The sequence below is a fragment of the Ranitomeya variabilis genome, chromosome 1, assembly GCF_051348905.1.
Source record: "Ranitomeya variabilis isolate aRanVar5 chromosome 1, aRanVar5.hap1, whole genome shotgun sequence".
Taxonomy (NCBI): domain Eukaryota; kingdom Metazoa; phylum Chordata; class Amphibia; order Anura; family Dendrobatidae; genus Ranitomeya; species Ranitomeya variabilis.
The window spans coordinates 662,058,678-662,086,297 of record NC_135232.1 but is presented as its reverse complement, the minus strand read 5'-3'; the positions used below and the strand labels follow the sequence as shown (position 1 = coordinate 662,086,297).

At 40.4% G+C, this 27,620-nt stretch overlaps 1 protein-coding gene across 1 annotated transcript in view; it reads right to left on the bottom strand.

Moving 5' to 3' along the window:
- Nucleotides 1-27,620, bottom strand: part of AVEN (apoptosis and caspase activation inhibitor) — a 661,464-nt gene that overhangs the window by 92,230 nt on the left and 541,614 nt on the right. The window contains exon 3 of the mRNA XM_077263370.1: nucleotides 9,974-10,044. Within this exon, the coding sequence (XP_077119485.1) occupies nucleotides 9,974-10,044 (71 nt within the window). The remainder of the gene's footprint in view (nucleotides 1-9,973; nucleotides 10,045-27,620) is intronic.

Genomic DNA, 27,620 nt, shown 5'->3' with positions numbered 1-27,620 from the left:
AGGTCTCAGGCTGGAGACATTTATTGGCTAACTGCAACAAGCCATACGCCTTGAGACCTACAAAAGACCATTGGTACACTCGTTGTGCCCTTACATAAGTATTAAACCCCTGTTTGGGTAAGGATCTCACCTTTCAGTTTCCCATAGTTGTGGGCATCCTCCCAGCTGAGGTACAGTCATATGAAAAAGTTTGGGCACCCCTATTAATCTTAAGCTTAATGTTTTATAAAAATTGTTTTTTTTTGCAACAGCTATTTCAGTTTCATATATCTAATAACTGTTGGACACAGTAATGTTTCTGCCTTGAAATGAGGTTTATTGTACTAACAGAAAATGTGCAATCTGCATTCAAACAAAATTTGACAAGTGCATAAGTATGGGCACCCTTATCATTTTCTTGTTTTAAATACTCCTACCTACTTTTTACTGACTTACTAAAGCACTTTTTTGGTTTTGTAACCTCATTGAGCTTTGAACTTCATAGCTAGGTGTATGCAATCATGAGAAAAGCTACTTAAAGTGGCCACTTGCAAGTTGTTCTCCTGTTTGAATCTCCTCTGAAGAGTGGCATCATGAGCTCCTCAAAAAAACTGTCAAATGATCTGAAAACAAAGATTATTCAACACAGTTGTTCAAGGGAAGGATACAAAAAGCTGTCTCAGAGATTTAACCTGTCAATTTCCACTGTGAGGAACATAGTAAGGAAATGGAAGAACACAGGTACAGTTCTTGTTAAGGCCAGAAGTGGCAGGCCAAGAAAAACATCAGAAAGGCAGAGAAGAAGAATGGTGAAATCAGTCAAGGACAATCCTCAGACCATCTCCAGAGAGCTGCAGCATCAACTTGCTGCAGATGGTGTCACTGTGCATCGTCAACTATACAACGCACTGTGTTTTTTTGCCGCCATGCATAACGTCTTTTTGTATTACCAAACAACTCAATCTTGGTTTCATCAGTCCACAGGACCTTCTTCCAAAAAGAAATTGGCTTCTCCAAATGTGCTTTTGCATACCTCTGCCGACTCTGTTTGTGGCGTGCTTGCAGAAATGGCTTCTTTCGCATCACTCTCCCATACAGCTTCTCCTTGTGAAAAGTGTGTTGTATAGTTGACCGATGCACAGTGACACCATCTGCAGCAAGTTGATGCTGCAGATCTCTGCAGGTGGCCTGAGGATTGTCCTTGACTGATCTCACCATTCTTCTTCTCTGCCTTTCTGATGTTTTTCTTGGCCTGCCACTTCTGGCCTTAACAAGAACTGTACCTGTGTTCTTCCATTTCCTTACTATGTTCCTCACAGTGGAAATTGACCTCTGAGACAGCTTTTTGTATCCTTCCCCTGAACAACTGATTGAATAATCTTTGTTTTCAGATCATTTGACAGTTGTTTTGAGGAGCCCATGATGCCACTCTTCGGAGGAGATTCAAACAGGAGAACAACTTGCAAGTGGCCACTTTAAGTAGCTTTTCTCATGATTGCATACACCTAGCTATGAAGCTCAAAGCTCAATGAGGTTACAAAACCAAAAAAAGTGCTTTAGTAAGTCAGTAAAAAGTAGGTAGGAGTATTTAAAACAAGAAAATGATAAGGGTGCCCATACTTATGCACCTGTCAAATTTTGTTTGAATGCAGATTGCACATTTTCTGTTAGTACAATAAACCTCATTTCAAGGAAGAAACATTACTGTGTCCAACAGTTATTAGATATATGAAACTGAAATAGCTGTTGCAAAAATTTTTTTTTTTTTATAAAACATTAAGCTTAAGATTAATAGGGGTGCCCAAACTTTTTCATATGACTGTAAATGTAAGCCTTCTGGTTGTCTCTCATTTTAGCCCACTGAGAAATTTGCAAACTCTCCCGCTCTTTTGTGCATTTAAACAATGTGAGGAAAGCTTCCATGTCATCCTCTGGACTCACCTTCCTCAGTGCACTGCTGACCTAACTTTGTCATGGGCCTCAGAATGAACCAGGGTCGGCAGTGGAGGTGTCTCTCGCAGGTCTGCAATCATGTTGTTAGTCTGTTGCTGCTGGAACATCTCCTGCTGTTGCCGCTGCGGCTGAAACGGCAGTTGCTGCTGTTTGGTGAGGACCAACTGCTTCAGTAGCTCCCCCATATGGTCAACGGGCCTGACGTGTAACTTTACAGGTTTAATCGCAAACATGCATCTTTCTTTGGGGTATGCCTCAGTTCACACTGACTGCATTATCCATCATATGAAAGGCAGCAGCTTTCTAGTCCGTGTGGTAAATAGGCAGTGACCCAAGAAAGTTCAACATAAACATCTTTATTTTCAAGCGCACAGAATAAATCCCAATCTTTTATCCTCTAGTACGCAACCTTAACGTCCGTATCAGTCCATTGTCGTGGGCGAGTGCACCACCGTATCACTCGTGTGTGCGTCAGTGGCTTTACTTTCTTTACTGTCTCTGGCTCTGGCCTGTGCTCAATGTCACACAGACCTGTCCTACACAGAGTTCCGGGCTCTGATGCTTGCAAAACAAAAACTGACACACCCTTCACAATTCTTGCATCCATTGAACTTGTGAGTTTTTTTGGAGAGCTGCTGTTTTGATGTGAACTGCCTCCCACCTTCATAGATCTCTTGCTTGATGATACTCCAAAGGCTCTCTATAGGGTTGAGGTTGGGGAAGATGGTGGCCACACCATGAGTTTATCTCCTTTTATGCCCATAGCAGCCAGACTCAGAGTTATTCTTTGCAGCATGAGATGGTGCATTGTCATGCATGAAGATGATTTTGCTCCTGAAGGCACGTTTCTGCTTTTTATACCATGGAAGAAAGTTGTCAGTCAGAAACTCTATATACTTTGCAGAGGTCATCTTCACACCTTTAGGAACCTTAAAGGGCCCTACCAGCTGTTTACCCATGATTCCGGTCCAAAACTTGACTCCTCCACCTCCTTGCTGACGTCGCAGCCTTGTTGGGACATGGTGGCCATCCATCAACCATCCACTATTCCATCCATCTGGACCATCCAGGGTTGCTCGACACTCATCAGTAAACAAGACTGTTAGGAAATTAGTCTTCATGTATGTCTGGGCCCACTGCAACCGTTTCTACTTGTGAATACTGTTTAGAGGTGGCCGAATAGTAGGTTTATGCACCACAGCAAGCCTTTGAAGGATCCTACACCTTGAGGTTCGATGGACTCCAGAGGCATCAGCAGCTTCACATAACTGTTTGCTGCTTTGTAATGGTATTTTGACAGCTGCTCTCTTAATCCAATGAATTTGTCTGGCAGAAACCTTCCTCATTATGCCTTTATCTGCATGAACTCTTTCTGTGCTCTGTTTCAGTCACAAATCTCTTCACAGTATGATGATCACTCTTAAGTTTTCGTGAAATATCTAATGTTCTCATACCTTGACCAAGGCATTGCACTATTTAACGCTTTTCAGCAGCAGAGAAATCCTTTTTATTTCCCATATTGCTTGAAACTTGTGGCCTGCTTAATAATTTGGAACATAATTTTTAAGTAGTTTTACTTTAATTAGAATCACCTAGAAAACTAATTATCACATGTGTTTAAGATTGATTTCAGTGATCCATTGAGCCCTGAGACACAATACTATCCACGAGTATACATGAAAAACAAAACAATTAAATCTTTAAGACACTTAAATCCAATTTGCATAATAATTTGGAACACAATGTAGTAGTGGGTCCTACTTAATGAGTGCCATTGATTGCCTTCTGCGTGAACATACAAAGGCATCTGCCAATCACTGAGGAGGTCCCTAACAGACTAGTTTAAAGAGAATCAGTTACCAGGTTTTTGCTATGTAATCTGAGAGCACCATGATGCAGGGGCAGAGATTCTAGAGATGTGTCACTTGCTCAGCAGCTTGCATTAGTTTCAACACAATCAGTATTTTAAGCAGCAGGAGATTATCACTACATGACTAGTAGTTTGGTGTTGGGCAATATAGCTAATCTGTGAAACTCCACCAGCACCACTGATTGGCAGCTTTATGAAAATATGCACAGGAAGCTGCTAACCAGTGGTATGGGTGGGGTTATGCACACCTCAGCATTCTGAGCACTGCTACAGCAGAAAAAACAGGGATGGTATCAAAAGTGCACCAAGAAGCCAAGTAACTGATACATCATTGGAATCAGGGTCTCTGCCCCTACATCATGCTGCTCTCAGATTACATAGTAAAATCAGCAGAAATATTTACCTTAGTGCTTTAAACATCTAAGAAATGGCATTAATATACAAGGAGGTGAGTAACCAATAAAATAAAAGGTGGAAACAGAAAACAAACAAAGGTAGGATTTTTAGCGTGAAACCCTATAACCGAGACCAGTCTTCTGTTATCATGGTAGAGCTGATCTCAATTTCCCTTATTTCTGCTATTATCCGCCATCAGGGACGTGTTTTTAACGGCATAATAGAAAGGAAAATGTGAGAAGCGTAATTGACTGAATGATAGAGGGTTGTGTTTTTTACCATTACTAAAAGTAGTGGTTATTATGTGAGGGCTTTTATTTGTTCCAGTTGCAGTAGATATGTGGGCATTATGGATGGGATTATGTTGGCAAATACCTGGTATTAGAAATGCATTATGGCCATCAAAATACATAGGTTTTATTGCTGGTATCATATAGACAATATGACAAAACCAAACCATTCTCTCATTGTTAAAGGGAACCTGTCACCCCGTTTTTTGAAGATGAGCTAAAAATAGCGTTAAATAGGGGCAGAGCTGGGCGTTACATTAGTGTCTTTGTGTGCCTTTATTACCCACCTATACTGCTGAAATACCTTTGTGAAGTGGCCGTTTTCTGCTGTCACTCACGCTGGTCTGGTCCTATGGGCGTGGTGACAGCGCTGTTTCTCCCCCAGATCAGGCTCATCATTCCGTTGGTGGCGTAGTGGTGTGCGCATGTCCAACAGAGAATATCCACTGCCCAGGTGATGAAAAAGAGCGCGATCTGCACTATTCAGCCGTTTACCGGTGGGCGCGGCCATCTTTCCTGTGGCCGCGCGTGCGCAGATGGAGCGCTCTGCTGCCCGGGGCTTCAGGAAAATGGCCACGGGATTCCGCGCGTGCGCAGATGGAGATCGCGGCGGCCATTTTCCTGAAGCCCCGGGCAGCAGAGCGCTCCATCTGCGCACGCGCGGCCACAGGAAAGATGGCCGCGCCCACCGGTAAACGGCTGAATAGCGCAGATCGCGCTCTTTTTCATCACCTGGGCAGTGGATATTCTCTGTTGGACATGCGCACACCACTACGCCACCAACGGAATGATGAGCCTGATCTGGGGGAGAAACAGCGCTGTCACCACGCCCATAGGACCAGACCAGCGTGAGTGACAGCAGAAAACGGCGACTTTACAAAGGTATTTCAGCAGCATAGGTGGGTAATAAAGGCACACAAAGACACTAATGTAACGCCCAGCTCTGCCCCTATTTAACGCTATTTTTAGCTCATCTTCAAAAAACGGGATGACAGGTTCCCTTTAAGGCCTCTAAATGCATCTTCTATAGCCATGGTGGGTAGCTGTACTTCAACAAGCACCAAACATGGTCACATTAAAAAAATACAAACAAGGCTATCCTGGAGGAGAGGATTTGATTTCTATGAGGAAGTAATACTCAGGATCCCAGAACTAATAACATGTAGAAATTTAGAAAAATAATTTTATAAAATTTCCAAAAATGTATTCATGTTCCAAATGTTCTAGAAAATTAATAGCTCCAGTAAACTATACTAGATCTACAAGAGTATCCAGAGCTTCAATAGTGTTGTAAGGAATATACGGTATTCAAAATAATCCCTATACATAAAAAGAGAATAATTCTCCAGTTGTATTTCATTGCTAGTGAACTGGTACAAGAAGACCATTCCAAAGGTAAGGAAGAGGAGGAAAGTTTGGTATAACTAAATGAAGAGACTGCTCCAGAGCTGAAATCTGTCATCTAATACAACACTGAATGAGAAATTACTTTTTGTTGGGAGGAATATCTACTGTACCTGCATGGCTTCACTTCTATAAATCAATTTATCTTTTCACTGTATCAAACAAAAAGGATACAAGAAAGGAATCTGAGCATAGCGCTGGTTTAAATAATGCAATTGAGAAGCATAAAAGGTCCACAGTATTAGAAAGCAATATCTGTCTAATGAATACATCCAGATTCTACCCAAATCCAAATATTAATATTTATAGAGAGGGCCCCGCCTCGGCTTATGTTGGAAACGTACTGCACAGTCAGAGAGAGCTGCCCATCAACCTTCAGCATTTCTAAAATCATCACTGACATCTTATTAGTATGCAGCTGCATCATGAAGGGAAATGCTAAGTAATGCAGACAGAGCCTCTGGGATTAAAGGCGACAGCTAGCCGTCCCTCAGCTGCGCTTTTAAAGTTCACTGCGACTCGGGCAAGAATTAAAGCTGGTGATACACGCGGCTGCTTATCTGCAACGGCTTCTCGAAGACCTGGACATTCCTAGAAGTCTGTAACGCAAACCCCACAGTCACCAAAGTCATCGAGATTTGACTGCCGGCAGCGCAGGCTCAACGGAAAGGCAGCTGCTAATGACTGCAGTTTAGAGATCACATCTAATTTCTCCAACCATCGGTTGATTCGCTGCCACTTGGCTGTCATACCGCCTTATCTCCTGGCAGACAGCTCCGAACACACCTGGCTTCCTGCTACATTACACTTCACAGGGATGCTTTTAAAAGGCTCCGTAATTCACTCTCTCCCAAATAGTTCAGAGAAGCTGAGCGCTCCGGTAATCAAAATGCGCAAGGGTCGTAATGGAAACAGAAATGAGATTGGGTTTGTCCTCACCAGGAGAAGAAATATACGACGCCATTATGTGAACATAAAACAGGATTTCAATGGTAGGAATACATAGTGAGCTTATTAACGTGTTGAAATGGGAAAAGTAGAAATATTGTCCAATGAACGTCAGAATTTGGTGCAGCACATGCTCTCTTGATAACCAAGTCTGGAGTTTCAGACAGGGCCCCATCACCCTTGACACCCAACGTTCACTATTTTTGTCAGCTGTATAATCATTAAATTAATTGCCTGCTTTCACTACAGTCTCTAGTTTTCATTATACATGAGAAAATCGCTACAGTGCCAATTCTTAATGAAAAATTACACGTTTCATCCCTCCCCCGATACAGTGCCACTTTCTCCACATCACCGAACGAACCTACCAATTTCACAAAACATAAAAGAATTTTGCAACATTTCATCAAAAAAAGTATGTAGGACAGCAAAGACATCATCAGATCACAATTGCCATACATCCATAAATTCCTGGACAGTTTGTAAAATAGAATAAATACCCCTGTCTGTAAAATGACGTGTCTGTGTTTTTTTTAAAGCTGGAAAACTTGTTCAGATTTTTATGACTGTAACTGTCATCATTTTACATTTCATATTTATGGCTGTAGACATACATCACTTAAATTGTTAATGGTTGTTTGTTATTTGTTTGTTGTTTATGGTTTTCCAATTGTCCGTAAAAAAAATGTTAGCTGTCCATTATTTTTTTTTTTTATGGGCAGCTTATAAAAAAATAAAATAAAAATCAAGTTGGCAACTCCAGAGTAGACTGATATTGACCTGTCACAGATAAGCTGCAGATAAGAAACTTGGCACTCAGATACTGCTGTCGTACCATAGCGCTGTGTCCTTAGACTAAGCAGTTTTCCTGGGCAATCCATGTACTGGTGACGGTCTGCTGTATAGGCCGAAACGTTTAACAACCTGGTTGCTGTTACCCATTAAAGTTTCCATCTTTCATCATATCTAAATGCCAAGATTCTTATCTACTATATTATTGGCCAAGGTCCAACTTGAGCACCTACCTACCAGAAGTACCGAGCTTTTCCCTACTACAGATAAGCTGCTCGCATCTTCTCCTTAGAAGTGCTATTGTTATACCCATCAATACCAGAGATTGACTCAGCAAAGAATCACCACCAGACAGTATGCTAGAAGATGCCAACAGAGCACTTACATCAATACCTACCACCGCCATAACTCAAACTAATAAACCGATCTATGCTACTGCCTCAGCAATCATGGAAATGCTTGGCTATACAACCAGCAAGAACAACAGAAGTACGCACCCCCCTTGGAAAAGAAGACTGGAGACAAAAATCAAGGTGACAAGAAGGGAAGTCAGCCAACTAACAGAACTACAGAAGGGTGTAATGATCAAGAATAAGACCAAGCTGGACAAGTACAAAGGCCTTAAAGGGAACCTGTCACCAGTTTTTTTGCCTATCAACTAAAAATATCATCTAATAGAGTGTGAGCTATATATTCCCCAACTACTTGTGAAACCCCCCGACTCCCCAGGAATCCCCCATAAGAACCTTTTATATTTCTCCCGCGCTGTATGGAAATATCCTTGGTCCAGTCCGATGGGCGTTTGTTCTGGCCCCTCTCCCCACCCCAAATTGACGAGCTGTACGCATTCCGTTCTGTGAATAGCGTTGTTCGCATACAGGTCCCTCGCGTGCGCCTTCAAATTGCCTTCTGCGAGTGCGCAGTATGCTTTGCCCAACTGCGAGCAAAGCCGAAAAGCATTAGTACGCATGCACCTGGAACACAGTGAAAGACTTCAGGGACATAGTACTTCCGGAGCATGATTTGGGGACAGCGGCCAGAAGTCCCAACTGGCGGTTATATATACAGATTATATATACACATACACACACAATAGGTTATACACCGCTCTGGCAAAAATTAAGAGACCACCACATCAAATCCCTGTCATGGCCAGACCAATCTCCAGACCTGAACCCCATTGCAAACCTCTGGAATGTAATCAAGAGGATGATGTATAGTCACAAGCCATCAAACAAAGAAGAACTGCTTACATTTTTGAGCCAGAAGCAGTGTGAAAGACTGGTGGAAAGCATGTCAAGACGCATGAAAGCTGTGATTAAAAATCATGGTTATTCCACAAAATATTGATTTCTGAACTCTTCCTGACTGAGTTAAAACATTAGTATTGTTGTTTCTAAATTATTATGAACTTGTTTTCTTTGCATTATTTGAGGTCTGAAAGCCCTGTTCTTTTTTATTTTGACCATTTTTCTTTGGCAGAAAAAAACACAAAAATTATTGCTTGGAAATTCGTACAGAAAAATCAGACAAACTGAACATTTTGCAGTGGTCTAATTTTTGCCAGAGCTGTATATAGCGTGGTTAATCTACCATGTGTAATCTTAGTGTGGTGATCTTGATCTGGGCTTTACGGCTAAGGCTTCTTTTACACTTGCCGTATGTTTGGGCCTGTTTTTTTGGCCCCAATACATTTCTATGGGGCCGCAAAAACGGGCTGCAAAAAATCATCGGAGCGCCACATGCCGTACGGCCATGAGGGCCGTATTTACGGCCGTGAAAAAATATTGAGTCTTCTCGATATTTTTCACGGCTTACGGACACGGCCCCCATTGAAAATCAATGGGGCCACAAAAACAACGGAAAGCCGTTTTTTTCTGTTTCAATACTTTTTCCCTAGTATTCAAAACCAGAAAAACGTCAATCCGCAAGATTTTTGAGGCCCGTTTTTGCGGGAGACCGTGAAAATTGCAGCAAAAAGGCCCGCAAAAACGGGCGGCAAAAATCACGGCAAGTGTAAAAGAAGCCTAAGGGTAAAATGGTCAGTTGAGAATTTTAAGTAATACGGTGACAGATCTGGTAGCTAGAAAAAAAACACCTCCTTTAAGGTAATATTTAAAATTGGTTATTTGTTATGTGTTTGTTCATAAATGGCCACTTTGGCCAATTTAATCCAAAAAAAAGAATCTTTGTATGCTTTATGGGAAAATTGTCTTTTTTTTTTTACTAACAGGTTCTAATATATAAGAGATATAGAACAGAGTCTGCCATACCCGGTGATAGCAGTAGCTGTGTCCTGTACATACATTATCACTTCTGATACATATACACAAGCTCCTACCTGCGTACTACCCAGATTCTCAGCAGCCCAGCCTTTTTCATCAGCAAACCGGAACTGAGTGAAGGAATCCCCTAGAAAATAGAAGAAACACGTTTAAAATATTATGGTTCTTAGGAGCTGAGAGCAACACCCTGGAATGGGCAGATCTGCAGTACCAGGTACAACTACATCTGTACAAAACCTGTTAGTTCTGCTAATCCATGAGGAATTCTTATGTCTATCCTATGCAAAGTGCCTCAATACTATTGCACTTCATTTCTACAGGCCATTTCTGTGTGCCATAAAAAAAATAATCAGTTAATTAATTTAGGCTACACGGGGATTCAAAGGGTGAATACATTTATTTAAAAGAGGGTTTAAGGGAAAGATTTTGTATATCCATCAACTTGTAATCTGAAAATATCAGAATCAACAGTTACTCAGCCTCTTCTGCTCTAGAGATGCTTCTCTGCTGCTGCTCTGGTCTTTGTTGACAAGCTGAAGTGTTGACGTCAAAACTACGGCGCATGTGACTGCTGCAGCTAATCACTGGACTGCAGCAGTCACGTGCACTGTATTTGTGACAACAAAGTCCTGAGCAGTGAGGAAGATAGATGCATTGTTGGAGCAGGGGAAGCTGAGTAACTGCCATGCTTCATATTTTTCATAAGCACCAGTCGAAGAACAAAAAAAAACAAACCTTTCCTAATTAAATTGATCTGGGGCTGAGTGCTAACTAATTTCCAAATATATTTCTTTAGATTGGTAACAGGCTATTCTTTTTCTAATTACGGTAAATTTCTATATATATAATTGTCTAAGGGTTTTCCTGTCTGTCCTGGAAATCCCGCGTCTCTGATTGGTCGAGGCCGCCTGGGCCTCGACCAATCAGCGACGGGCACAGTATCGACGTAGATGTCATAAAGGTTGCCTTGACCAATCAGCGACGGGCACAGTCTGCTGCGAATTCTGGAATCATCATTGTCCATATACTACGGGGACATGCATATTCTAGAATACCCGATGCGTTAGAATCGGGCCACAATCTAGTGTTTTATAATTCTCAATAAAAATTACGGTTTAGAAATAAATTAATCGGTACACAATTTTTAAGCTATTGAAATAAACAAAATGGTGATCAAGGATGGACATTCTGTATAACTAAATGGAAATGTTTTAAAACAGGGATATGGGTTGAGCTTTATATTTTTACTGGTTGGACTGGGATTCTTGAATTAAAATACACATTTATTTAAAGGATGTGAAATGAACACAACTAGCCAGAGACAGAAGTACCCCTGAACCAGTGTACGAGTATTTAATTCAGTCTAATCTTATCTGAAAAAAGGGTAATGAATGGATTAAATGCTTCCATGTCTCTGCATAGTAAGCAACAGCAGGCTCTTTCGCGTATGCAATCATATTTTTTCACAATCATTTACAGCGTAAAAACAGTTTTCCGCAAATCAAGCCTCGGAGCATTAGATTTAAGCTTAGTGCTTTAAAATTAATTTCTTAGCAAATAAGATATTAATAAACATACAATATCTACAGAAAGTCCATCCCATCATGTCTGAAAAATACAATCTTTTACGCACAAATTAGCTAAGTTTTATGCTAGAAACTCTGAAGTTTTTTGTTTTGTTTTTTAATAAATACAGTGCTGATGAAAATTTAATCTGCCAAGGAACAGAAGGCGATATATTATAACCAAGGATTTACAGGTTAGGAATAATTTATATTTTTGTTAATCCTAAAGTTCAGAGAGGAAACCTGATCAAGCTATGGATACAGTAAATTAAACTTTCTAATGGTCTCCCAATATGTAAAGTATTCCAGCAAAGATATTGTACCCAGTAATTCATCTTGTTGTGCATAATAAGGGTCCAGTTGCACAGGCCGATTGGGGAATGAGCTTTTAGGTAAGCATGAATATAGGTTACTAGATGGTGGCCCGATTCTAACGTATTGGGTATTCTAGAATATGTAGGTAGTATACAGCACAGTCTACGTACTATATTGCACAGTGACGTAGTATATAACACAACCGACGTAGTATATAACATAGATACGTAGTATATAACAGAGCTACGTAGTATGTAACACAGCACACGTAGTATATAGCAGAGCTACGTAGTATATAACACAGTCACGTAGTATATAACATAGCCACGTAGTGTATTGCACAGGTATGTAGTATATTGGTCAGCCACGTAGTATATAGCAGAGCCACATAGTATATAACATAGCCACATAGAATATTGTAGAGGCACGTGGTATATTGCACAGCCACGTAGTATATAACAGAGCCACGTGGTATATTGCACAGTCGACGTAGTATATAACAGAATTGACACAGCCACATAGTATATTGCACAGCTACATAGTGTATTGCACAGCTATGTAGTATATTGGTCAGCGACGTAGTATATAGCAGAGCCACATAGTATATAACATAGCCACGTAGTATATTGTAGAGGCACATTAGTAAATTGCACAGCTACGTAGTATATTGCACAGCCACGTAGTATATAACAGAGCCACGTAGTATATTGCACACTCGACGTAGTATATAACAGAACTGACACAGCCACATAGTATATTGCACAGCTACATAGTATATAACACAGAGCACGTAGTATATTGCACAGCCACGTTGTATATTGGACAGTCACGTTGTATATTGCACAGTCATGTTGTATATTGCCCAGCTACATAGTATATAGCACAGAGCTGTAGTATAACAGAGCTCACGCAGTATGTAACACAGCCCACGTAGTATATAGCAATCTGGGCACTATATGCGCGGTTAAAAAAGACTTAAAGCAAAAAATAAACATATACTCACCTTCCGAAGGCCCCTTGAAGTCCTGGCGCCTGTGTGCGGTGCATGCGGCAGCTTTCGGTCCCAGGGTTGGTATGAGCGCAGGACCTGTGATGACGTCGCGGTCACATGACCGTGACGTCATGGCGGTCCTTCTCGCATAGCATCCTTGGCACCGGAACCTGCCGCTTGCACTGCTGAGGACAGCGTGTGACGTCGGAAGATAAGAATGACCTTTTTTTTATTATTATTATTATTTGTAACATTAGATATTTTTACTATTGATGCTGCATACGCCGCATCAATAGTAAAAAGTTGGTCACACAGGGTTAATAGCTGCGTTAATGGAGTGCGTTACACCACGGTCCGTTAACGCTGGCATTAACCCTGTGTGAGCGCCCAGCGCTGACTGCAGGGCAGTAAAGCAGCGGCCATTTCGCTGCCAGGCTGTGGCTGTCGCTGATTGGTTGTGGCAATGGTCATGGGCGTTTTGCCACGACCAATCAGCGACTTGGATTTCCATGACAGACAGAGGCCGTGACCAATGAATATTCGCGACAGACAGACAGAAGGACAGACAAAAAGACGGAAGTGACCCTTAGACAATTATATAGTAGATAAAGAGACTTGCTTGTTCGTCAAGTGTTTGCCAAGCGCTATGACTAGCTGCAATGATTTTTAAGCAGTCATCAGTCATCGGCAGCACATTGTCTTGTGTAAAACAGGAAATGTGCTGCCGATAACATGACACTTTATGTGCCAATAACGTATTGGAGTGACTGCAAACTTGAATCCCAAATGTGGACAACCCCTTTATGTGACTGTAGACTGTCTGAGCACTGTCAGTATTCTCTGGTGTCGGTACCGAGAGCAGGCGGTCATGTGATCGCAAGTATGCAATCTGCATTCTGACTAGATGTGTCCATCCTATCTCAAATCACTTGTATTGAGTGAGGCCAACACATGTCTAGTGGGCACTTAACGGAATATAGTATATTAGCAGTCACACGTCCGCCTGCTTCCAGTGTTGGAGAAACCTGACAGTGTGCAGTATGCACACTTGGAGGATTCACAAATCTGCAGTCACATACAGTGACTGCAGACTTGAACCCCAAACCTGGACAACACCTTTAACAATCATTCTGGGCACACAAAATTGTGGCCAACCTGTATAAACAATAATATAGGAAAGACCACAACACCGCTAAGTTGCAGTGAAGAAAAATATATTTATTGATGTGTCAGCAACTCAATATATAATGTTCAGGGGCACCACACGTTAACAAGATGGCTCATCTATTTATTTTACTCAATTGTATAGCGCCATTAATTCCAGAGCACTTTATAGGCATTATCATCACTGTCGCCATTGGGAATCACAAGCTAGATCAGTGTTTCTTTGGAGTGTGAGAGCAAACCGCAGAACCAGGAAAAAACCCACACAAACATGAGGAGAACATACAAACTCCTTGCAGATGTTGTCCTTGGTGGGAAATTGACCCAGGACCCTGGCGCTGCAAATTAACAGTGCTAACCACTGAGCCACCATGCTGCCCTGGGTAAAGCCCTGGCTAACGTTTTGGTCCTCCAGGACCCTGTCAAGCTGGACAAGGGACAACTTTCCAATCATTCATAGTCTGACAGTCATGGCCCTCATCGATCCCGAACTCTGATGAGCCTGGCTGAATTGTTTGGATGTGCATTGCCTCTCCTTTCATTCTAATAGGAGTGCCGAAGATCAGCTGAGCAAAGAGCTTAGCAATCTTCAGCACTCACATTAAGAATATATGGAGTTGTAGTGTGCATGATGATCATCCTCCGATCCATTCAGCCGAGCTCTTCCGATCAGTGGGGTTTACAGCGGTCGGATATAGAAAGTTATCTCCGATTTCCTGGACAAATGATAACTTTTAAACTTGAGAATACCCCTTTATAAACTCTAACGTAAAGAAGAACAAGAAGTCCTGGAAGTAATGATATGGCACCCACAGAGGCCTAGTCTGAACAAAATCAAGTTTGTCTGGAATTACATGAAGAGAAAGAAGGATTTGATCAAGCAACATCCACAGAAGATCTCCAAGATGTTTGGAATAACTTCGCTGCCAAGTTCCTTCAAAAACTGTGTGCAGGTGAAGTGAATCTAGAAGAATAGATGGTGTTTTAAAGGCAAAGGGCGGTCACACCAAATGTTGATGTGATTTAGATATTTCTTTTATTCATTCATTCACTTTTCATTGTGTCAATTGATAAACTATAAACACTTCTATTTTAAAAGCATTCTTACGCTGCGGCATTTTATCCACACCTGACGAAAACTTATATCACTAAAATTACGCATGACAGTTACCTACACTAAATGAAGGAGGAAATAGAGAGACAACAGCCTTCCAAAGAGCCACATTGCCCTGAATCATCACAAGCTGGAGAATCCTTATAATTTCTGAGAAAATATAATTCATAACAATTGCCAAAAAGCAGGAAGCGCTTCAAAAACTGTGTGTCAAAGACTGAGATATGCAAGTAGAGAATACAGTTTGGGAAAAAGTTAATAAAAAGGAACAGAAACGATCAAAGAAGGATAAGAAATATTTTTTTTTCTTTAGTTTTTTTTTTTTTTTTTTTTTTTTTTTTTTAAAGCTAAGAGAAAACACACAGGTCTATCGGTGGAGATTTTACCATTTCTAGTCTCCAAATGTCAGTCTTCATTACAGCTTTGTGCAGTCTTAAAGCCCTGTGTCTACATGCTGACAGTTCTTCTGATGCATTATTCAAAGAAATAAACTTACAGCAATAAAACGCTGATATGAAAAAAGAAGAACATATGGTACAACAAACCGAGGTCACTGATCAGTGCCTCCCAGGTATGGGTAAGCTCGGAGAATGCTATTTTGCCCTTCAAGAAGAAGAATAGAATATCATGTGCCAGTTTATAAATAGAGTAACCAATATGTACCACTGGTACTCTCCTTATGTGTTTCTGACCTTGAAAGGTTGAATGATCACCAAATCCTTAGAGATATACAGAATCTGAGCTACTCAGTAATCAGAATTTGAGGTCTTACTACCCTTGTTCATCACTGGGGTCACAGGTTATGTTGACACTTTTTGACTGCCTGTTTTTAACTACTACCAGAGCCAAGATAATACAATAACCAGGCCATACAGGAGGAGCAAATACAGCACATCTAATTTCCAAGCTATGTTACTCATCCTAATCTTTTCTTAGCGTGAAATGGAATGAATGGTGACGATTTGGCACAATTAGACAAAATAGGCTAAATCCTTAACTTTCTATAGTTTAACTCAAATGCTGACAAGCCATATGTACTGGTAAAGTGACTAAAGACCCCTTTAAAGGGAACCTATCACCAGGCTTGGCTGATAAGAGATACAGCCATCACCTTTCAGGGCTCATATACAGCATTCTATAATGAACTGCTCATTGCCTAAGTTATGGGCCACCACTGCTTTGCATCAGAGGTAGCCAATATTCTAGGTAAGAAGCATGTTGTTTCAAATTCTTTGATTTACGGCTTGCAAACACTGCTCTGACTGGCCAACTTCAATCCCCTCCTGCGCTCCATCAGTGCTGCAGAAGTAAAACTGCCGCTTCTCGCGTCATGGGAGACTGCACAGTTTGGACCATCATCACAACAATGCTGCCAGCCTGAACTGTCAACCATCACATGTGCACAGCTTCTCAGCATGCAGGAAAGCAGAGGAGCGGTGCAGTCCTGAACATGAGATAATTCCTTAAATTTAAGAGCTGCATCCCCACAACAAGCTTATCCTAGAGTATGTGCACACAAAATCTTTTTCTGGCAGATTGCTGCTGAAAAAATGCCACAAAAGCACCCCATAAAATGAACCCAGTGCACAGCAAAGTCAAAATAACAAGGCTGTGCATGTTTCATCCTGTGTCACGTTTCTGCGTGTAAAATAAATGACATGTTCATATTTTGGGTAGCTTGCGCTGAGAAGACACCTACTCTCTCTACAGTGGCATGTAAAAGTTTTGGTACCCTAGGTTAAAATTACTGTTATTGTGAACAGTTAAGAAAACTGAACATTAAATGATCTATAAAAGGACTAAAGTTAAAGATAAAACATTTCCTTTCTATTTTAGGCAAAAAAAATTATATTATTATTTTTCACATTTTAAAAATTACAAAGCAAAACGGGTTGATGCAAAAGTTTGGGCAACCTTGGAGATTTGTGTGCTCAGATAACTTTAACCAAGGTTTCAAACCTTATTAGCATGTTAGGGTTATTACTTGTTCACTATCATTGTTAGAAAAGGCCAGGTAATGCAAATATCCCAGGCTTATAAAAACCCAGCGTCCTTTAACCTTGTGCCAAAAAACAGCAACTATGAGTTCTACTAAGCAGCTGCCTAGCACTCTAAAAATAAAAATAGTGGAGGTTCACAAAGCAGGAGAAATAGATAAGAAGATAGCAAAGCATTTTCAAGTCGCCCTTTCCTCAGTTTGAACTGTAATTAAGTAACAGTAGTTAACAGGAACAGTGGAGGTCAACATAAGGTCTGGAAGAGAGCTGCTCAAAGGATTGCTAGAGAGGCAAATCAGAAGCCACACTTGACTGCAAAAGACCTTCAGAAAGATTTATCAGACTCTTGGGCAGGTGTATCTGATGTAGCACAACTCCAATTTGGCTTTCATGCAAGAGTCATCAGAATAAAACCTCTTCTGCATACTCACCATAAAATTCAGCATCAGAAGTATGCAAAATAACATCTAAATAAGCTTGATGCATTTTGGGAGCAAGTCTCCCAAGATCGACTAGGTTAAAATAGAACTCTCTGGTCACATCTCATCAACCATTAAGAACGAAGGTGGATCAACCATGCTTTGGGGTTGTGTTACAGCCAATGGCACGAGGAACATTTCACGGGTAGAGGGAAGAGTGGATTCAATGAAATTTCAGCAAATTCTTTATGATCCTAAACACACATCAAAACACACAATAGACAACCTCGAAAGGCACAAGCTGAAAGTTTTCACAATGCCCTCACAGTCCTCTGATCTGAACCTCATTGAAAATCTGGGGCGAGACCTTAAAATAGCAGTGCATGCAAGACGACCCAGGAATCTCACAGAACTGGAAGAATTTTCCAAGGAATAATGGATGAAAATCCCTCAAAGAAGAATTGAAAAGACTCTTGGCTGGCTACAAAAAGCATTTACAAACTGACACTTTCAAAAGGGGGTGCTACTAGGTACTAACCATGCAGGATGCCCAAACTTTTGCATAGGTCCCTTTTCCTTTTTGTAATTTTAAAGTAATTTTTAAAATGTAAAAGATGAATATATATGTATATTACTTTAGGCCTTTTAGAGATAATTTCATTTACAACTTGCTTAACTGTTAACAATAATAGTAATTTTGACCAGGGGTGCCCAAACTTTTATATGTCACTGCACTTAACAGTATAGAATGAAAACTCCATCGCAATAACAATGTCAAAGTCGCCTCCGGAAAACGACCACCAGAGTCTTATTGAAGCGGCTTCTTGAAGCGGCTTCACCTGGGAAAATTTGGTAGCTGTACCAGTATCTAAACAACGCTGTGTGCACATACCCTTAGGGAAGAGCAAAAGATGAAAATTACCAATCTGATCATCAATGCGACACAAAACCAGGCCTTTTTCACCTCCATCACCAGTGACACAGACACATACAAGGTGGTGCAGGCAGCTCCCAGTGAGGTAGAGATGTGATGGCGCATCACTGCTTTCAGAAACAATGCTAAACTTTTGAGATAACATGACCTCTTCAAAATTTTTACCATCAGAACATACTTTAATGAAAACTAATTAGATAGTACTTTATTATAAGACTAATGGTCACTTTTGTGAGCCTCTGGACAAGCCCTTTCACCATGTATAGAGGGGACCAGCTGCAATTTACACTGTGGATCTGTGAGAGTTCATGTTCTACGTCTGTATATATACATGAGTAACAATATAAAAAAATTCCAAAAGAAAATCTTTTCAATTATAAGTAGGGAACAAAACCCTTAAATATGACCTTTGTGAGCAATATTACCGTTACTATTGTTAGAGCTGCAATGTTCTCCGCATATGTGGTCTGCAGCCGACAAATTTGACTGAATAACTCCTTGTTTGAGCAGCTGTGGCATCAACCAGAATTATGGAGGAAAATTGGACTTTGATTTATTTACAAAAGATAAAAAGTTATCCTGCAGACCCATACAAAAGCTTTCAGTAGGCCCTTGTACTACATGTATTCTCTTCCCCTACCCGTATTATATTGCTTTTGTAAATTTTCTGCATTCATTTTCTATATAATTTTGTAAAAAAAATATAAATAAACAGTCCATGGACTAGAGAGCCTGTGAGAAGAGATTAGCATCTATAGACTTAATATGGTACTGTGCAACGACATAAAGTCCCGCACAAGAAAAGTGAAAACAAAAGCTTTGCAGAGCTGGACTCCTGGGTCTAAATCCAACCAAGGACGACAACTGCAGGGAATTTGCATGTTCTCCCCGTGTTTGCGGGGATTTCCTTTGGGTGTATGGTTTCCTCACAAACCTCAAAGACATATGGATAGGGAGTTTCGATTGTGAGCCTCAATGACGACAGTGATGATTATGTCTTTAAATCGCTGTGGAAATTAATTAAATGGAAATTATAAGCTAGTAAAATAATAATACTCCAGCACTATTCTACACAAAGGGAGCCAGTAAAAAGAATGATGTTAGCCTTCAACTTAGCTTTAGTTTCAACATATGTTTGCAAAGGAAAGGATGTTACTTGTACAGATTTATAAAGGCAGCGATTGTGCGAATAGATATATTATTAGGTAGTTGTATAAATGCAATTTGCTAATATAAAAAAGTTTAAGTGAAAATTCACCAAGATGACCCTTCCCTTTGAAATACAATGTTGCATTAATAAAATAAACACATAAATTGTAAGTTATTTTGGGAAAGGGAAATGTGCTGGAATTTGAGCCCAGCCGTTGCATCTGTTGATATTCAGGTGCAAAGAAATGTACTTCAAAGATGGAATGCCAGGAAAAAAGAGGAAGGAAAAAAAAATCAGAAGGACCCGTTCTTTTGGAAGGCCCAATATGTAATTATCTGTCCGGCTTTCATTCAACGTACAGCAACCTTCTCCAATGCTCATTTTACCCTATCTTACTTAAACAGTTTCCCCTGCAGAATTCAAAAGAAAGGAGATGAAAGCGCAAAGCTAAATTTTTCATTCTCTCTGATGCACTTTGGTCGATATAACCAGTGGGGAAGATAAAATATCCACACGTAGCCAGAGTGTCCTTGGGTTCATGAATTTATCGAATGCAAAACAACCGTTGTGGACATCATGCAATGCAGAAAATGATAAATGCTTGGATCATCGCAGTGGACTTTAAAATGTCCACCATCTAATGTATTATATTGCTCTGTTAGCACACACATAGAAGAAAGGTTCTGTGTTCTTTAGATTACTTGGAGAAATGGAATCGTTGCATTATTCAACCGGTAGATAGTAAAAAAAAAAAAAAGTCTAACACGAATTTTTACATTTTATAAACCTTAGAAAACTTGATCGGGAAACTACAACACATCAAATACTGTTTATATGGTCAGTTAAAAATTGGTTTAATCTAAACTGTTTTGTCTTTTTCCCGGGAAAAGAGGATCAAAATTGGAACCAATAACATGTGTCTAATCGGAAAAGTGCCTTTTCTTTCACTATTACCCGCCAACGCCCATTTTTACCTTCCTGACACAACCCCATTTTTCAAATCTGACGTATCACTTTTAGGCTAGGTGCAGACAGCCATAGATTCTCTCATACAAGAGAATTGGTCCGATTATGCATTTCACACTCTGATCAAACTCGGTTCAGAGTGTAATCATAATGTGATCCGATTCTCCATCATTTCTCCATCTTCTCCATTCTGCAAGTCTGTAGAAATTGGACTAATCTCTGATGACATCCAAGTACAGTCTGATGTTTTCCACAGGCTTACTGACTTGCATGGCTGAGTGTGATCGGAATATCAGATGAAATTCGGACATGCAGCGATTTTCTCTGCAGACCGACTGTCCGGGGAAAATAAACCGGCCATGTGCATGGCTATATAGCATAACATTGGTCTGGATGTTCGAAATGACATTTCAGCAGCAGCATTTTTTAAACGCCCTTTTAATTTTGTTACAATGTTGGAAGCGTTAAAGTTTAGCAACAATTTTTTTTTTTTTTAAGAGAGTTTACAAAATTTTTATTTTTTACAGTTTTGAAGGGTCTTTCATAAATCTATATTTCAAAACCGTATTCAGGAAGTTTTGTTAACTCCTCAGGTAGTTCACATAATTGAATTCAAAGTGAAATTAAAAAAATTAAAATTGATATTCTTTCAGCTAAAATGTTGTTTTACCATCAAATTATTCATTTTCGCAATCTGTATCGAGAAAAAATGCATAAATACTTTGTTAAGCAATTTCTTCTGAGCGCATGGATACCAGAATCTACTGTGTGGGCACACAGCATGGCACAGAAGGCAAGGAGCACTTTTTGACTTTTGCTTTTAATTGTGGATGCCATGTCACATTTCCAGAGATCCCAAAGTGCTAATACAGTCGAAAGGAATTCATCAAGGGTTGTATGGACCTTTTTTGAACTCTCAGGTGCTTCATAAAAGTTTATAAACATTAGGATGTGAATATGAAAAATTATGCAATTTCGACAATAAATGTTATTTTAGTTCCAAATTTTTCATTTTTAGAAAGGAAACAGGAAAAAATGAACCCCACAGTTTTTAAAGCAATTTTTCCTGCCAATACCCAATATGTGATGGGTACATAGCAGGGGTGTGATTTCTTTACTATTGAGCTGTATGAAATTTAAAAATAAGATGTGATACAATAATAAGTAGATTTAGCACAAAATTTTTAATCTTCATTATGACTAATAAGAAAAAAAACCCTGTGAATTATTACACTATTTTTCCCCAAATTCGGCAATACCCTATAAATAGTCATGCACTTATTTTGGGCACACAGCAGGACTCAGAAGAAGAAAAAGCACCATTTGGCATTAAAGGCACAGGTTACTGGAGTGGCTTGTGGACACCAATTGCAGAACTGCTAAAAGGGCTAAACCAGTAGAAATAAAAAAAAAAAAAAGTGACTCCAATCTGCAAATTATATTTAAGGAATTATACAGGTGTAGTGACTATACGGGGATTTTCCCAAAATTAGCATGCAGTGGATGTTGCAGAGTAAAAATAGCAAGTATGCCATTTTTGTGCCCAATACTTAGTGCCCATCTTGTGCTTGTGTAGACAGGAGCGCCATACATTTTTCAATAGGACATGGGTGGGAGTCCGACACCTTCACTGATTAGCTGAAAACTGTGAAAGCAGTGGTCTAAAAGCAAAGATATACAGGCGGAATACAGCAGCCGCCATTCTGTACTCGGTGGCCACTGCCAAGTATTGCAGTACATTCGCTTGAATGGGAGAGAAAGTGCAGTACTGTGGCCACTAAGCAATGCATGGTACTGCTGTGTTCTACCCATACATCACTTTGCTCCAGCTGCTGCAGCAGTTTTCAGCTGATCGGTGGGTGTGCTAGGTGTCTGACGTCTCACCAATCTCATATTGATGAGCTGCCCAGCGGACAGGTCAATAAACCCCTTTAAGTGAGTTAACCCCTCTGCAGCAATGCTTTACATGTTGAAGTTACCTTTGGTTTGGGCACATTGTGGGACTCAACAGTGTGCGGCCTTGGGAGAGTGAGCTTTACTTGATTGTTTTTAGGAGCACTGATGCTCTTCTAGTACCTTTGATCTACCAGTAACATGGAAAACCTCTTTTTTTGCATTGATAGATGACAGATCTGAATAGGAACTTGTTTTATGCTGAGTTGAATTTTTTATTGGTGCCATTTGTGGGTATATGACATTTTTAATCGCTTTTTATTCCGATTTTTTTGGAGACAGAAAGAACAAAAACAACAAAATCAAGGATTGTCTAATTTTTTTTACGCTGTTCAATGTGCAGTAAAAGTGATAAAACAACTTTATTTTTTAGGTCAGTATGATTACACGGTTATAAAAATTTTTTTTATATTTTGCATGTGAAAAACAGTTTTATATAAAAATGTATTTGTTTTCACTGTATGCCGAGAGTTACAAGTTTTTTATTTTTGTGCCGAATTATTACTATGAGAGGTCTTATGTTGGTACTGTTTTTGGACTACATAACATTTTTTGATTGCTCTTTTTATAGAATTTGGTAGGCAGAGTGAATAATAAAACAGCAATTCATGAATTTTTGCTGTTTTTATGTTGCTCACTATGTGTTAAAAGTGATAAACTTTTTTCTTTTGGTCAGTGCAATCATATTACATTTAAATAGTCTTTATGTTTTTCACACTTTGCATTGCCATATTCTGACTGCTTTTTTAACTTTTTTTCACCGACAGAGCAAAACGAGACTTTGTTTTATTGAGAGGTGAGGGTTCTCCGTATTACCAGTTTTCCTTACATATAACTTTCCGATTTTGTGTTCGTATGCTGAAAAATCCATAATCAAAAGGATAGGCGATAAATGTATGATAGCTGTAGATACGCCTGGGTCATTAGAACCGGAGTTCCAGACCTCCCATCAATCCTTAATGCATGACCAGAGTCAGAAGGAGTTTAAATAAGCAGTGGAGCGCTTTAACATTCATGGTCATTTGGGGCAATGGAAACAGCCAAGTTCAAAGTTGGGAAATAACATACATTTAATAAAATATAAAGTAAAAATATAATTTTAATTATCACTATGCACGTAGTACAGTATATGTATGTTTGTACATTCACAACCTTAGTATGAAACGAATATAAGCCATCTACTATTCATCTGATGCGTTGAAGATCGCGCCGCATGACATTCTATTGCACGGCCATTTATTCTCATTCATATTAATCTTTAAGAAATGGCTCAGTGAGATCTATGCTCATTGCTTTCTGACATTAAGGTCTTAAGTACAATAGGGGTTAATCAAGCTACTGCCTTTTGCTCCCATCATTCCCCCAAGGTTGGAAGTAGCAGTTCTTTCTCATGAGCCTTGAAACAACTACAGATAAGATCCGTCACTGGGGCCATTGTGTCTATTGTGCTGGGAGAATTACATTTGCATGCCGGTTTTTGTAAGCGGTGATGATATTAATAGAGCCTGAACTGTAAGGTTTGCTCTCAGAACAGTACATCCTTATCATTATTGGTTCTCCTTTTGTGCCAGAAAAACACTGACTGCTTCTGTGTACTTATCACCAACATCAACATTGGTACTCAAAATAAGACAAGCATCTGCTGACTGAGGCAGACCACAGTTTTGAAAATATTAATAATCATATGAAGAAAAAAAAAGAGAAAATCAACAAAAACTTAAAACATGAAACACTTGTACGGTAAATTTTCAGGACACAGTTCAACTAATACTCCAAGCCAAAAACTTAAAAGCAGCTATTATGGTCTCACATAGTGAGGTGGATTGTCTAGGTAGTAGGTCTGGATGAGCAGCATGGGCCAGAGAGGATGGTTGGTTTTGAAAGTCAACATGTGGATCAGCAAGGACTAGGACATTGGGATATGCAGGACAGCAAACAAGAAGAGCAGGTAGCACAGATGAAGCAGAGCCAAGTGTGCAGATACACACAAAAACAGTAAATGTATGAAAATCTGGTATCTTCAATCAGGGAAGCAGTTATTCACAGGAATCTAAGATGCTGCTGACAGATGAGTTCTCTGGGTTACCTGACTTCAAGTCATTACTACTACAAAGGAAGGCGACCATAGAAGAACTGAGTCAGGCCTGGCTGACACTTGCCCTGGGACAAGCGAGTAACTGGAGCTAGAGGGTTAGAAAAACATTGACAGATTTCTTTAAAAAATAATTACACACTTGTCCAGGGTTGTGTGGCATTGCAGCTCAACCCCTTTTCTTAAACGGAATCTGTCACCCCAAAATTGGCCTATAAACTAAGGCCACCGGCATCAGGGGCTTATGTACAGCATTCTGTAATGCTGTAGATAAGCCCCCGATGTATCCTGAAAGATAAAAACAAGTTATATTATACTCACCCAGGGGCGGTCCCGCTGCTGTCCGATGGGCGTCGTGGTATGGGTCCAGCGCCTCCCATTTTCATACGATGACGTCCCCTTCTTGTCTTCCTGCCGTGGCTCCTGTGGAGGCGTACTATGTCTGCCCTGTTGAGAGCAGGACAAAGAACTGCAGTGCTCAGGCGCCGGGCCTCTCTGACCTTTCCCAACGCCTGCGCACTGCAGTACTTTGTTCTGCCCTCAACAGGGCAGACATAGTACGCCTCCACAGGAGCCACGGCAGGAAGACAAGAAGGGGACGTCATTGTAAGAAGATGGGAGGCGCTGTACCTGGACTGCGACACCCATCGGACCGGACTGCAGCAGGACTGACCCTGGGTGAGTATAATATAACCTCTTTTTCTCTTTTTCTTATCTGTCAGGATACATCAGGGGCTTATCTACAGCATTACAGAATGCTGTAGATAAACCCTGATGCCGGTGGCCTTAGTTTACAGGCCAATTTTGGGGACAGATTCCCTTTAATTGCACAAATTGCAAAACAAGACACAATCTTCGCACTAAAAACACATCTATAAATAAAGTGGCACACAAAGCATTTTGGTTACGGTCAATCTAGAATGCACAATTTGCTTCATAGATTCAACAGTTAAGAGGAATATTTCTTGATCGTTGCAGAATAAACACAGAACATTTCTCTTGCTCAGGTCTCTGTTGCTTCCACATAGGTAACAAAATGCTGGTGTACTCTAATGCTAAGTGCACACGTCGCAGAATTCAGCAACTCCTGCCGTGGGTATATCGCATGCGGAATTGACATGCATATTCCTTCTAAAAACTAGCGTTTTGCAAGCGTAATTAGCTTGCAGAATGCTAACGTTTTCCAAGTGATCTGTAGCATCGCTTGGAAAACTGATTGACAGGTTGGTCACACTTGTCAAACATAGTGTTTGACAAGTGTGACCAACTTTTTACTATTAATGCAGCCTATGCAGCATCAATATTAAAAGATAGAATGTTAAAAATAATAGAAAAAAATGGTTATTCTCACCTTCCGAAGGCAGCCGATCTCCTCAGCGGCTTCCGTTCCTATAGATGCTTTGTGTGCAGGACCTGCGATAACGTCACGGTCACGTGACCGCGACGTCATCGCGGTCACGAGACCGCGACGTCATCGCAGGTCCTTCACACACAGCATCCCTGGGAACGGAAGCGGTAACGTGCACCGCTGAGAGGCGGGAAGACTCCGGGGCCATCAGAAGGTGAGTATATCACTATTTTTTATTTTAATTCTTTTTTTTAACAATTATATGGTGCCCAGTCCGTGGAGGAGAGTCTCCTCTCCTCCACCCTGGGTACCAACCGCACATGATCTGCTTACTTCCCGCATGGTGGGCATAGCCCCATGCGGGAAGTAAGCAGATCAATGCATTCCTAGGTGTGCGGAATCCCCGCGATTCCGCAAATTTAATGAACATGCTGCGTTTTTTCTGGAATGCGATTCCGCTCAGGAAAACAATGCAGCATGTGCACAAAAAATGCGGATTGCATTCTATTAAATAGGATGCTTAATGTGAGCGGTTTTTTTCGCGGTTTTATAGCGTTTTTATAGAGAAAAAAATGCAAAAAATCTGCTACGTGTGCACACAGCCTTACAGTCCCACAACCTGTCAGACGTCAATCTCCCATACAGGGCCTAATCTTTATGAGTGTGTCTCTTTAACCCAGATTTAGCTCTCAAAAGTCCGGTCTTTCTCTTTGCTCTGTTACATTTGTCTTTATAGTTTGGTCTTCCTGTCACAGTTACCGAAGTCTCCCACATGTGATCTCCTAATTATGGGCAGTAGGCTCACTACAGGTCACTCAGATAACATTCCAGGTTCTTTCCGAAATCAGTCATCCTGACACTTGGTTGGTTGCTCTTAAAACTAGATGGATCATACTATATCACCACTTTTAAAGTCCATTCATTGCAGTCCCAATTGTAGCACATCACTATCCAGCCACTGGTTCCCTCACACAGAACCCCAGTAGACTCCACACTGATAATGATTCAGGCCAACAATACACTTTAGTCATTACCACTTAGGTGGCAACTAACAAATAACACTTTAATATCCATCTGTTACATGGCTCAACTCTATCAGTCATAGACCTCTACTGGTCACTTTGCTAGATCTCATGCCTCGTGAAACACTTGTAAGCCCCAAAATGGTATAGCAACCATACGGCTCCCAGCCCTAATATCTGCTATCTCCTGTGCAGGAGACCTCTCCATGTAGCGCCTCATATCACAAGCCTCTCTATTACATCTCTTACAAACCTGTACCTCTAAAACACGTAATAGATTAGAAAAAATGCCATGATAGTCAGGTATGTCAGGGTAATCTATATGATGCCGCAAAACGGAGGGACATCTGTCTTCTACATGACAGTACTAATAATGAACAGAGATGATTATTCTGTCAGTCATTTTTATGGTATTGTAGGGCAGGAATATTTTTAGCTGGTCTGATAAAGATCTCATTTATCTTCATTATTGGAATGCTCTATGGAGCAAGGTAGCAAGGTATACACACAGACTTTTTAATTTAATAAAAAAAATTCCTAAGATTATCACCTGGGTTCTTTTAATCATCTGGACCACTTACTCTCACAAAGTTATACTCATCATAAACCCATTACCAACAAATCCAGAATTCTAATTTTACAGGGAACTTGTCACTCAATTCTTGCTGCCCAG